General features: G+C 43.1%; 1 protein-coding gene across 1 annotated transcript in view; it reads right to left on the reverse strand.

Moving 5' to 3' along the window:
• The window catches only part of LOC115085402 (25-hydroxycholesterol 7-alpha-hydroxylase), a 480,857-nt gene that overhangs the window by 181,996 nt on the left and 284,515 nt on the right, over positions 1-14,346 (reverse strand). The window contains exon 2 of the mRNA XM_029591385.1: positions 4,653-4,789. Coding sequence (XP_029447245.1) covers positions 4,653-4,789 — 137 coding nt within the window. The remainder of the gene's footprint in view (positions 1-4,652; positions 4,790-14,346) is intronic.

Here is a 14,346-nt window from a genome sequence, read left to right on the forward strand (position 1 = left end):
GTGACCCCTGGTTCTGCTGATTTTTTTCCTACGGAAAAGGTTTGTCGTTGTCTTTGGATCATTAACACCTTTCAAGTATCTGAAAGTCTGTATCATATCACCTCTGCTCCTCCTTTCCTCCAGGGTGTACATATTTAGATTCTTCAATCTCTCCTCGTGCGTCATCCGATGAAGATCCTCCACCTTCCTGGTCGCCCTTCTCTGTACCAAGGACCTGTATAAGGGAATAATCACTTCCCTTTTCTTTCTCTCTATGCAGCCCAGCATTCTTCTGGCTTTAGCTATCGCCTTGTCACATTGTTTCGCTGACTTCAGATCATTAGACACTATCACCCCAAGGTCCCTCTCCTGCTCCGTGCACATCAGTCTTTCCCCCCCCCCCATCGAATACAGTTCATTTGGATTTCCACTCCCCATATGCATGACTTTGCACTTCTTGGCATTGAATCTCAGCTGCCATATCTTCGACCACTCTTCCAGTTTCCTTAGATCTCGTCTCATTCTCTCCACTCCTTCCGGCGTGTCCACTCTGTTGCAGATCTTTGAGTCCTGAGGAAGACGGCAACCACGACGAGGCATTTTGTAAAGACTCGTGGTGCAGAAGCTAGGCCGAATGGAAGCACTCAGTATTGATAGTGCTTGGGGCCTACTAGAAACCTCAGGAATTTACAATGAGATGGAGTTAACGCAATATGAGTATATGCGTCTTGGAGGTCAAGCGAGCAGAGCCAGTCTCCTCTTTGAAGAAGAGGGAGCAGGGAGCCTAAGGTTACCATCTTGAACTTTTCTCTCTGGAGGTACTTGTTGAGGGCTCGTAGATCTAAAATTGGATGAACACCTCCCAATCTTTTGGGGATTAGAAAGTACCGGGAATAGAACCAGAGGCCTTGCTGAGGCAAAGGGACTGGTTCTATTGCTCTGGACTGGAGTAGGAGGGAGGCCTCCTGCTCCAGGAGCAATGAATGGTCGGATGTTTTCCATGTCATTAGAGGCGGGGAATCCGGTGGAATGGAGAGAAAGTTGAGATGATAGCCTTGAGCAATTATTGCTAGGACCCAGTGGTCTGAGGTGATTGATTGCCATATGTTGTTGAAATGGCACTCAATCAGCCTCCCACTGGGACATTTGGTAATGGAATCTGGCTGCTGCTCTCTATGTGAGAGTCAAAAGCCAGAAGAAGGGCCCGGCTGGGGGCCAGCTGTGTGTGGCTTTTGTTTTCATGACTGACGAGACTATGATTTGAGGAATGGTCTCGCAGAACGACATCTGGCTGCTGGCAGGTAGGACTTCTTTGGTCTGTAGAAAGACTTTTTAAAGTCCTTCCGGAAAGGATGTTTAGAAGGATAATCCGAAGGTATCAAAGAGAGCTGTCTGAGAGTCTCATGATGGTCCTTTAGTTCAGACACTGTCTTTTGAATCTGCTCACCAAATATATTGTCTCCCATGCAGGGGAGGTCAGATAACTGCTCTTGCACTTCCGGACGAAGATCTGATGACTTGAGCCAAGCCCATCGTCTTGCTGAAATAGTGGCTGCAGATACTCTCGTTGCAGTGTCAAAAATATCGTAACATGATCTAATCTCATGTTTGCCTGCTTCCAAACCCTTATTAAGTAGGGTGTGGAACTTTTCTGGACGTGACTGAGGCATGGAGATTTTCAAGTCTTGTAGTTGCTTAAAAATGACTATTATATTGGGTCATATATAGTTGGTAAGCAGCAATTTGGAGGATCAGCATTGATCCTTGAAAGACTCGGCGACCAATGATATCCAAAAACTTCTGTTCCTTGTCAGGGGGTAAGGAAGTATGAGTTTTCGACCTTTTTGCTTTCTTTAGCGCAGATTCAACCACACAGACTGGTGATCCAACTGAGGCTTTTGAAAGCCTGGAGCTGACTGCACCAAATAGGCAGAGTCAGTTTTCCTGTGGACTGGTGCAATGGAGCCACGATGTTCCCAGTTCTTTTTGAGAAGGTCAAGAAGAACTTGATGGATGGGGATGGAGGTGATTTCCTTGGGTGCATCCAGGAATTGAAGCAACTTCATCATTTGATGTCTGTTGTCCTGTTCCATCAGTAACTGGAAGGGGACCAATTCAGACATGTCCTTCACAAAATTTATGAAAGAAAGGTCCTCTGGAGGAGAACACTTTCAGTGGGTGAAGGTGGTGAAGGCAAATCATCAGTGTCTGGTGAAGAATCATCAGTCCAGGTATCATAAGGCTCAGCACCTGTCACTCTAGGATCTGTAGAGGGATGGGGTAGTTGGATACCTGAAGGTCCCGGTTTAGGCTCCAAAGGCATCAGAGGAATAACCGGATGCACCAATGAAAGCAATGAAGGCCCTGGCACAGGCATCGATGTCATCGGTGGATGGCTCGATGGCGCTGATGGAGGTATCGATGTCGATCTTGATGGTTGAGGCAGAACTCCCGATGGAGGAATGCGGAATGGTGTTTCTCCTCCTGATGATAAAGTCAGCAGAGAGGGCACCGGAGCCATCGGTGACCCGGGGTCCACTGGAGGAAAAGCGGCAATAAGCGCGTCCATCCTCGATAGCAGCGGTGCCAATGCTGCTGGAATTGGGTCGGTGCTCGGTTCCACTATCGGTACAGATATCAGTGCTGGGGGAACCTGGAGTCCGTACATCGCCTTAGCGATGGCCTCCTGAACCATCCGGTCCAGTTCTTCTCGGAGACTTGGAGCAAGCAGCCTCGGCACCGAAACAGAAGAAAGAGGCAGAGGCATAGCTGGAGGGACCACCATTAAAGGTGGAGTCGCGGCTCCCGACACCCTGTCTGGTGAGGATTGCCTCAGTGACCCAGTCACCGAAAAGGTCGGTGCCTTTTCTGGACGGGGTTTTTTCGGCGGCGGCTCAGATGATGGCGAGGTCTATGGTTTTGATGCCTTAATGGTCTGAGACTTTCGGTGCCGATGGCGATGTTTCTCCTTACAATCCCCTCAGTCCTGAGGGGGAGAAGAGGGTGTCGAAGGCCGAGAAGTGATCGACGCCGGGCGGTCACCGGTCGGTGGTCGTTGCTGATGTGACGTTGACGGTGCCTGTTCAGATGACATCGATACAATGGACGGAGTCAGGGTTTGAAAAGAGAAATCCCATCTTCTTCATTCTGGCCTTGCGACCTTTTGGGTCATTAGGGCACATTTGGTGCAGGTCAAGACATCGTGTTCTCATCCAAGTCACAGTACACAGACTTTATGCAGGTCTGTAATGGACATGGTATGAGTACAGTCCGGACACCAACAGAACCCCGATGCCATGGCCATAGAAAAATTGAGCCGCGGTACGGTCGACAGCCAGTAGGCCGCGAGGGCCAAACTCGATGGAAATTGATGGAAAACAGGTAAAAACTTACCGGAATACTGCGGTCTGAAAAATTTAACGGAGGGACCCCTGTGGCTCAATTTAACTTTAAATAATTATGTGAGGAAAATTCCTGTCAGGAATACTTGCAGAGCTCCTTAACCGCGTGGCTACTGCTGTGCGGAAAAAAAGAAGACTAAAGAGGGACCCTTGCTGGCTGCAGGGTTAGTGCAATGCTGGGCATGCCCAGTAGGGACCAGTCAAAGTTCTAGAAACTTTGACAAAAGTGTTCCGTGATTGGGCTCCATCCTGTGATGTCACCCATATGTGAGGACTACCATCCTGCTTGTCCTGTGAGAACTTGGCTCTTCCAATGATCATTTGGCCCACTTTAAACTTACTACTGCACCTTAGTAAGCAGCCTCCAAACTGCTGTCAACAACGTTTCTACCTTACTTGCTACTCCGCAGATTCCCTGAACCTCAGCCGTCCTCGAAATATCCAGCACCTGTCACTTTATAGGGGGCTTCCCCGCCTTGTATCCTCTCCTTATCCCAAACCCTTGTCAGTAGCACCCCTGCACTCTCTTTACCAAACCTGGTTCCAATGTTTTACATCATTGGTCTCTCTCTCTATATATATGCACATAAAGATATATCTGTTTCAATTGTTTCTCTCTTGTGCATTTTTGCCACTATCCACATACACTTATACTATAAATAATATGTAGTTATTATGTAAATTAGAATTGGTTCTTTCTCACTATAAGCAGCTACTCTCACCAAACCATTGTATATTCATTGATTATACTGCAAACTTGCTTTGAACTGTCTTCACTAGAAAAGCATCTAACAAATAAAGGAAGATGATGATAGCAAGAACCCAAAAGCACCTAGAACACAGTTTGAAATCTTAATTCCAATTTTTTTGTCATCTTCTACCATCTAAAGTAAAACATGCTTATATACACTTGTGTATATATATATATATATATATATATATATATATATATATATATATATAAATAAATATATATATATATGTCTGTATAGTCAAAATCAATAATTTGTATCTATTGCTGATACTGTGCAGTACAAATTATTATAATATGTTGATAACTGTGATACTGGAATGGTCATGTTTGTAATACTTCTAGAGTTAAAATAATAATATAGAGGGGGAGAGTTTGTTTTTTTTTTAATTTACATGGTTTACTGAAATTGTACACAAACATTGAATTTCATTACTTCCTACTACCTTAACAAGGAAGTACAAGAAAATATTTTTTTAAAGCTTTTTTGTTTTAAATATGCAAGACAGAAATAATCTTACCAGCAATGTTTACAGTAAAGACATCTCCATATTTTTGCTGACGAGACAGCAAGAATCCTGAAGGATTTCTGCTATACTCTAAGACCAACCCAAGAAGAGGAATCCAACCATTTTCTATGGGGGGTTCCCCAAGTCTCCTATTAAAGAAACAAGGAAAAAATATGGTTATTCTCGGGAGGATACATTTTTTCAGCTTGCAGTAAATATACACAATACATTCAGAAAAAGCTATTGTAACACAAATCATTGAAAAGTTTCTAGTCTAAGTCAGAATGCATCACTGAGCCATAGACACATTGATTTGATATTAATGAAGAAATAGAGTGGGATCAATGATCAAGAAAAATGCTAAACTAAACTATACAGATGTTTGAAAACTGGGCCACAGCAATAATCTTCTGAAAATTACTGGTGTCTTTTTTTTTTTTTACTTCTCTCACTCTGTATACTTCTATTCTTGGTGACAAAGCATTTTGCATGTCAAAGTAAGCTGCATGTTACGATAACAAAATTATAATGGATTTAGATAATTGGGATGCAAAGAACTGAAGTCTTTTAATAAGGGTATCAACATAGATCCTTTCTAAGGCAGAACACTGAGCCTAAACCCCACAACCTTATATGGTAATTCAAAATTACATGTTTTGCTAGAAAAATGACTGGGTCAAAGATTATTTTACTATTAGTCAATAGATCTTTATTTTTATATTTATAAAGCACTCTTGATTAGAGAGAATATACTGTGGACAAACATGTCCTTGAAAAACAGGCCACACCACTATTTATTTAAATTACTTAAACTCTGTAGAAACACAATGGATTTTGCTGTACATTTTTTTTCAGTACACAAAACTTACAAACCCTGCTGAAAATAAGATTCAGATATTTGCATTTTGTACAGGAAGCCTGCTTTCTTTATACTCAGACCATGACAAGGTATGTCTTCTTTCAATATGGATCTATTACCTTATTCTTTTAGAGTCACAATGTCTTGTTGTCTGACTCAGATTATAAACAAGGATTAATACAAATATTCATGAACTCCTCTGATGCTACATCCCATCTGTGAAGGTGACTTATACTACATGCAGAACAACCTATTTTGATTAATCACAAGATATTTACTAGCTCAGATCTAATCAAAGATCAAGGGATCACAAGCTTTACTAGTAACCTACACAGCATGGAAATTTATGTAGCTGGATTAACCCTATCATAGTCTGCTGTGCTTTTTAAAATCATTGCATTGAAACTCAAGTGCAAAGTAAAGGCAAGGGATGTACATTCATTTGAAAGAACATACACAATATCATTAGCATTGTGTATGTCGTTTCTTATCAAAATGAAAAGATAGAAGAAAACACTAAATTTAGTCGGGGTTTTTCCTATCGTTTTTAGTGTGCACTATTTACGAATACTGCACACTATTTCTGAATAGTACGCACTATTCAGAAACAGTACACGCTATTTGCACGCATTATTCAGAAAAACTGTGCACCCTTTCCGAAACACACACAAAAAAAGGGAAAACAATGATGATGAAAATTGACCCCTCCCCCGCCCCCAAATGACATGACACAAAATTGCACATCCCTCCTAAAGAGAGAAATATCTTGCCTTTATCCTAATAAAAAATTTGCATTCATTACCAGCTGGAAAGAGCAGGGGTGTCATGGCTGTTTCACTGGGTCCTGTGAAATCTCTGTGAGCTAATCTCCACTGAAACTACCCTTTAAATATAAAAGTTAACAAAATGCCTTATGGTGGGGGGAAAAATAAAACCAAGGTTCTCTCATCACAGGTTGGAACTGATACACCTTTAGCCCAATATAAGCAAAAGATAACTTTCCCAGTAGACAAATGTGACCAAAACCAGCTTGATAGTAAGGAAGGCAAGTTTTAGAAACAGCCTCAGTTTCTAAGGTAGCTCCATCATTTGAGGCCACTATTTCTCTATTTCTTCACAGGCCACACCTAGTCTCATAGGTTGCTTAGAAGTAATTGCTTCACCATTGACACTTATTGAATCAACAGGATGCTTCTCCTGCAACGCTAACTTTAGAAATTGTAAATTTGCAGGGCATCTTACTATTCACCTACACGGGCAACCCAGGATCTGGAAAGGCAGATTAACAAGATGTTTGGTCTGATAAAAATGTATGGCTGCAACTGCGGTGGGTGAAAACGCACCGCCGCAATGTGGCCGGCTGCTCACTATCGACCCTGCCCCTTTTCTGGCCGCGGCTCATCATTCCGGATATATTTTAAAAAGTTTTTACTGTGAGTTTTTGCCTCTATGGCCAACTTCTTTTCAAATTCTCTCTTAGCCTGTCTTATCAATATCTTACATTTAACTTGCCAACTTATCCTATTTTCTTCTGTTGGATTCTTCTTCCAATTTTTGAATGAAGATCTTTTGGCTAAAATAGCCTCTTTCACCTCATCTTTTAACCATGCCGGTAATCATTTTCCTTTCCTTCCACCTTTCTTAATGCGTGGAATATATCTGGATTGTGCTTCTAGGATGGCATTTTTTTTTTAACAATGACCATGCCTCTTGCACACTTTTTACCTTTATAGCTGCTCCTTTCAGTTTCTTTCTATTTTTCTCCTTTTATCAATGTTTCCCTTTTGAAAGTTTATGAGAGCCATGGATTTGCTTACTGCCCCCCTTCCAGTCATTAATTCAAATTTGATCATATCGGGCCAGATTTTCAGAGGATTTACACGCGTAACCGGCCTTGCACACGCCGGGCCTATTTTAAAAAGGCCCGGCGATGCGCGTAAAGCCCCGGGACATGTGTAAGTCCCAGGTCTTTCAAAAAGGGGTGGGGCATGGGCAGGCTCCTGGCACAGCGGCCATATTTGCTGCTGTGCCGGGGATTGTGTGTTGGCAGTTGGCTGGCAGGTGCAAAAGGTCAAACAAATTTGTTCAGGGGGGTTAGAGTAGGGCTGGGGGGGGGAAGATTAGGGGAAGGGGTGGGAAGGTCATGATAGGTGGAGGGAATGGGGGAAGGCAGTGCGCCTCGGTGCTGTTGCATCCATCTATCTCAGACAGCTTTGCCCGTTATGCCTCACCTTATTCTCGGCTCCTCCCGTTTACCTTGGGAAAATGGCTACCACCGCGTCTGCAAGCTGCCCTCTCCGGCATCCCCAGAACGGCTATGGCATTGCCTCCTGCCATGTTCCTCCCAAGGTCCTACTAGGGTGCGCACGCACACGCTACCCACATCTTTATTCTGACTATGGCGCGAACATCGGGGGCGTCCCCCTCGAGTGACGTCACAACATCCAGGTATTTAGCTTGCCTGCAATTTCTAGCTAATGGAGTTAGCAAAGACTGGACTTGTTCGGATTGGACTCCTCCGGTCTAAGCTGCTCTGCTGCTTCTGTGCAGCCGCTGGAAGCTTTCCCTCTGCCCTTCGGGATAACTACTAATCTGGGTACCAGCTCCTCGGGGGTCCTTCTTCTTTCAGGTGCCTTACTGGGATCAGGAACTCGCTCCTCGAGGGCCTGCTCTCCCTTCCTCGGTGCCTGGAACCATCTACTTCTGCCTGGTGGAAACCTTCTACATCACAGCTACCATCTAGTGAGTAATCTAATTCTCAGTCTATCTCATCTACAGCTTTGCCGTGCTGGGAACTATACACCGGAACCTCTCTATACAAACTTGGGGAGAAGGGTCCCTCTGCCGAGGGTCCCTGGACTGCTACTTCAGAACCTGCTCACTACTGCCACCTCTGGTGGCTTACATCTGCTGTTTAATAAAAGACAATTCAGTGTTTGTGTGTCTTGAGTCTAGCCTAGTACTGTGGCTCCTCCCCATGGGCGAGATCATCTGCCACAGTACCTAAGAATCCACCCAAACACCTCAAAACCCAACAGGTGCGCGCAAGGTTCACAATTGTGCACCCCCTTGTGCGCGCCGATCCCTGATTTTCTAACTTGCAAATCCTGTGCTCCACTGAGAATTAGATCTAAAATTGCTCTCTTGTCAGTTCCTGAACCAATTGCTCCATAAAACTGTCATTTATTCCATCCAGGAATTTTCTCTCTCTAGCATGTCCGGATGATACATTTACCCAGTCAATATTGGGGTAATTGAAATCTAGAAATATACAGAAGCAATCTTGCACATAAACAAGTCCACAAAGTCACTGGTGCAAGTGAAAGAATAAGGTTCCATTCAAAAGTATCAGAGTCTTTATTAAACCCAAAGTTTATAAATCTCTCATTTAATACGGCAACTCCATACAGGTAGCAGCAAGAAGAATTAAAGTCCCCCGACACGGTCCCGTGTTTCGCGGAGGCTGCATCGGGAGGGACCAACAAAACGTTTATTCACATCTGTAAATATAATATGCAGTAGTAAGGAACGGAACAAAACTGCCATAAGTTTTTTATATAAACCTTATGGCAGTTTTGTTCCGTTCCTTACTACTGCATATTATATTTACAGATGTGAATAAACGTTTTGTTGGTCCCTCCCGATGCAGCCTCCGCGAAACACGGGACCGTGTCGGGGGACTTTAATTCTTCTTGCTGCTACCTGTATGGAGTTGCCGTATTAAATGAGAGATTTATAAACTTTGGGTTTAATAAAGACTCTGATACTTTTGAATGGAACCTTATTCTTTCACTTGCACCAGTGACTTTGTGGTAATTGAAATCTCCCATTATTACTGCACTACTTATTTGGTTAGCTTCCCTAATTTCTCTTAGCATTTCCCTGTCTGTCTCACCATCTTGGCCAGGTGGATGGTAGTACACTCCTATCACTATAGTCTTCCCCAACTCACAAGGGATTTCTACCCATAAAGATTCAATTGTGCATTTAGTCTGATGCAGGATGTTTATGCTGTTGGACTATGCCTTCCTGGATATAAAGCTCCAGACCACCTCCCAGGTGCTCCTCTCTGTCACTGCGTTATAATTTGTACCCTGGTATAGCACTGTCCCATTGGTTATCCTCCTTCCATCATATCTCTGAGATGCCAATTAAGTCTGTGTCATCATTCACTGCTATACCTTCTAATTTTCCCATCTTACTTCATAGACTTCTGGCATTAGCATTCAACCATTTCAAAGTTTGTTTTTTGTTTGTATTTTCATTCTGCTTTTTAATTGATAGGGATAATTTAGATTTTTTTTTTTAGCTCAGGTGAGTTTTTAGTTACAGGCACTTGGACTACTTTTCTTATTATTGGAACCTCACTGTCAGGATGCCCTAATTCTAATGCATCATTAGTATCCTTTGAAGATACCTCCCTCTGGACCATGTACTGCTAAGCGACTGTTGGCTTTCCCCTTTGTTCTAGTTTAAAAGTTGCTCTATCTCCTTTTTAAAGGTTAGCACAAGCAGTCTGGTTCCACCCTGGTTAAGGTGGAGCCCATCCCTTCAGAAGAGACTCACCCTTTCCCAAAAGGTTCCCCAGTTCCTTACAAAATTGAATCCCTCTTCCTTGCACCATCGTCTCATCCAAGCATTGAGACTCCAGAGCTCTGCCTGCCTCTGGTGACCTGCGCATGGAACAGGGAGCATTTCAGAGAATGCTACCCTGGAGATTCTGGATTTAAGCTTTATACGTAAGAGCCTAAATTTGGCTTCCAGAACCTCCCTCCCACATTTTCCTATGTCGTTGGTGCCCACATGTACTGCGACAGCTGGCTCCTCCCCAGCACGGTCTAAAATCCTATCTAGGTGACGCGTGAGGTCCGCCACCTTCACACCAAGTAGGCATGTTACCTGGAGATCCTCATGCACACCAGCCACCCAGCTGTCTACATTCCTAATAATCGAATCACCAGCTATGACTGCCGACCTAACCCTAGCAGGGGCGAAGGGTGACTGAAGTTGGTGATGCACCAGAAAATTTGCTACTGTCAGATGCCCTAGAACACAGTCCACCCTCTTACATTATCTTGTGAGCTGCAAAAACCCTAGCAATGTTATGCTCACAGCAACCCAGTCCTTAGAGGGACAATTAGCTAAAGCCATCCCTTCAAATATTGCCTGATCTACTAACATCAGTTACAATAAAATATGTGAATGAAAAAAATGTTTTCTGCAAGAATATTAAAATCAATTTTTCTGCATGCAACTGAAACTAATGAACAGCAAACCGGTTTAATGTAGAAACATGAGAGGACCATAATGCTATAAAAGCCAGTGATAAATACCATAATTTTCACAGCAAAAATTGACGTTACTCAAAAATGGAACTTTTAAAATACAGACAAACCCTAACCAAATACAAACGTGCCAACAACCACCGTACTGGACACCAACTGTATTATTTATTCCTCACAAAATATCAAGCAATAAAATCAAGACATACAAAACATCATTCATAATATTAAAACCATGATAATAAAAATAATGTTAACACAGCCAATGAACATCCAATAATTTAAAAAAACTTGCATAAATGTGTTTTAATAATTCCAAAATATCAATAAAATATTTCATCAACATCTGATGACTAAAACATCCAATAATTAGAAAGTTTAAAATTTCCCCTCCCCAAAAAACAAAATGTTTCAAAACAATAGATACATCAAATTATACCCAATAATTAAAAATAAGGATTAAAAAAAATATCCTGCTCTCCATACCTGGTACCTTTTGATTTCCATTTACCCTGAGATCATCATAGATTAGGGAAGCAGGGCCACATAAGCTATCAAATATCTATCAAATATCCTGAACTGCTCACTAGAACATGGCTCAGTCCCAAATTTCCTAAAACAAGCAGTAGTGAAACCACTACTCAAAAAACCCAATCTCGACCCCGCTACCTTGTCTAACTACAGACCTGTTTCTAACCTCCCCTTCCTAGCTAAAATCCTCGAGAAACTAGTCAACTCTCGTCTTTCTGATCACCTTGAACTAAACAATATCCTCCCTCCCACACTACATGGTTTCAGGAAACATCTCAGTACTGAAACCTTACTGCTCTCCCTTCATGATACTCTCATCAGAGGGACTGACTCAGGTTCCTCTTATCTGGTTGCCATGCTTGACATCTCGGCTGCGTTCGACACAGTCAACCACGATGTCCTCCTCAACATCCTCAGGAGTATTGGGATCTCCGGCAATGCCCTCTCCTGGATACAATCATATCTCCAAAATCGCTTCTTCACTGTCTTTGTGGATAATAAAGAATCTGACCCCATTAGTCTGCCTCAGGGTGTTCCCCAAGGCTCCTCCCTCTCTTCTACCCTCTTCAATATATACATGCTTCCTCTCACCACCCTGCTCACCAACCTGCACATCAAGCATTTCATTTATGCTGACGATGTGCAAATCATTTTCCCATTTTCCGACTCCCTCCAAACTGCCCTACATAACTGGGAATCCTGCCTTTCTTCCATCACCCAACTTCTTAATGACATGCATCTAGCTTTAAATCCCAAAAAAACTGAACTTTTAATCATATCTAACAAGCAACCTCTTCCAGACATTCCACCTACACACTCATCCTCCTCTTTCCCCACACAGGTTCGCAATTTAGGTGTACTTATAGATAATCACCTGACTTTTAAATCATTCATTAACTCTATCATTAAGGATTGTTATTATAAGCTTCAAACAATAAAAAAACTCAGACCTCTTCTCCATTTCATGGATTTCCGTACTGTACTTCAGTCTATTATTCTATCCAAAATAGACTATTGTAACGCACTTCTCCTTGGCATCCCCGTTTCACACACCAAGCCTTTACAACTTTTACAAAATGCTGCCGCTCGTATTCTATCAAACTCCAAAAAGAAGGACCATATCACCCCCATACTCATCTCTCTACACTGGCTCCCTATACACTCCCGAATTCTTTATAAGGCACTCTCCATCATCCACAAACGTCTGCTACACTCCAATCTCAATTGGATCAACCCTCCACTCACCCCTCGCACCTCCAACAGACCCACCCGCACAGCTCTCCTAGGAACCCTACGTTCCCAACCCATTAATGCTTTCAAACTCTCCTCCACCATAAGCAGAGCCTTCTCTCTAGCTGGTCCCACTATCTGGAACTCCTTACCTCATGACATCCGCATGGAGTCATATACACCCACTTTCAAAAAAAAACTAAAGACCTGGCTCTTCCAGCAAGCCTACCCTACGTCACCCCCCATCACATAATTCCTTCCGAAATGGATAACCCCAATCCACACTTGTGAACTCGGCCTGAATATTGGATTACGAAATGCCTCTGATTTTGGTACCTTGAAATGTTATAATATTTATGTTTATATTTATTTATATATATATATATACATATATATAGGTTATAGTATGTAAATCAATACCCCCCTCCAATGTATTTCTTCCTTGGTTTTTGTTAAGGGCTATGCCCTAAAGTTAACTGTATTTATCTGTTCCTTGTAAGGGCTTCGCCCATAAAGTTCATGTTTTACTGTGAACCGATGCGATGTGCAAACGGACATCGGTATATAAGAGACATTAAATAAATAAATAAATAAATAAATAAATAAGCTCTCTCTTCTCTCTCTCATTCACACACACATACTAATACATTCATTCTTTCACACATTCCCTCTCTCATATACATTCCAAATGCTCTCATACACACTCCCTCTCTCCCACACGCCTGCTTGTGAGAGTCTGTATGTGAGATACCAGACCCTAGAATACTAATTCACTACCTACTGGGCAAATAGAGCAAGCCAGACTGCTACAAATCCCTACAGAGAAACTACACGCTAGTCAAAATACTGCACCTCTGTTTCACACGCACATTACACACAGAGCCTTACCTAATACAGAATAAGAGACTATAAATTAGAAACAGAAATATGCAGGCAAAACCAGACTCTGAACTCTGGAATACTGAAGAAAAAGCAAAATACAAAAATATAAGAAATGCACATTCACAAAGATGGCATATTCCAATTGTTGAAAAGCAAAAAAAAAATTTTTACCTTTTCTGTCTGATCTTATTTTTCTAATCAGTTGGTCCTAGTCTCTTTTTTCCCCTTGTCTGTCTTTTTCTTATTCCTTTTCCAGGGTCTTGTTTCTTCTCTCTCCTCCTGTCTTCTTTCTTTCCTCCATACAGATACCCACACAGCGGTAGATTTTATAAATTTGCGCGAGCGCATACTTTTGTTCGCGCACCAGGCGCGAACAAAAGTACGCTGGATTTTATAAGATACGCGCATGGCCGCGCGTTTCTTATAAAATCCGGGGTCGGCGCACGCAACGGGGTGCACATTTGTGCAACTTGCGCGTGCCGAGCCTGGCACGCGCTGCCTGTTCCCTCCGAGGCTGCTCCAAAATCAGAGCGGCCTCAGAGGGAACTTTCTTTCCACCCCCCCCCGCACCTTCCCCTCCCTTCCCTTACCCACCCCCCTGGCCCTATCTAAACCCCCCCTATCTTGAGACTCAAAATCGCCGTCCGATGCCAATACTCAAAATGGCGCCGATCGCCTTTGCCCTCACTATCGGGCGGATTTTAAAAGCCCTGCTCGCGAGCAGGGCCTTGCGCGCCGGCACGCCTATTTTGCATAGGCCGCCGGCATGCGCAGAGCCCCGGGATGCACATAGGTCCTGGGGTTTTTCGAAGGGGGCGTGTCGGGGGCGTGACCGTATGACGCGGCGTCATCCGGCGTGACCGTATGACGCGGCCTGCTGCGCAAACAAAAGTACGCGATTGCGCTTTTTAAAAAATTCTAC

Source organism: Rhinatrema bivittatum, chromosome 2, assembly GCF_901001135.1.
Source record: "Rhinatrema bivittatum chromosome 2, aRhiBiv1.1, whole genome shotgun sequence".
NCBI classification, from domain to species: Eukaryota; Metazoa; Chordata; class Amphibia; order Gymnophiona; family Rhinatrematidae; genus Rhinatrema; species Rhinatrema bivittatum.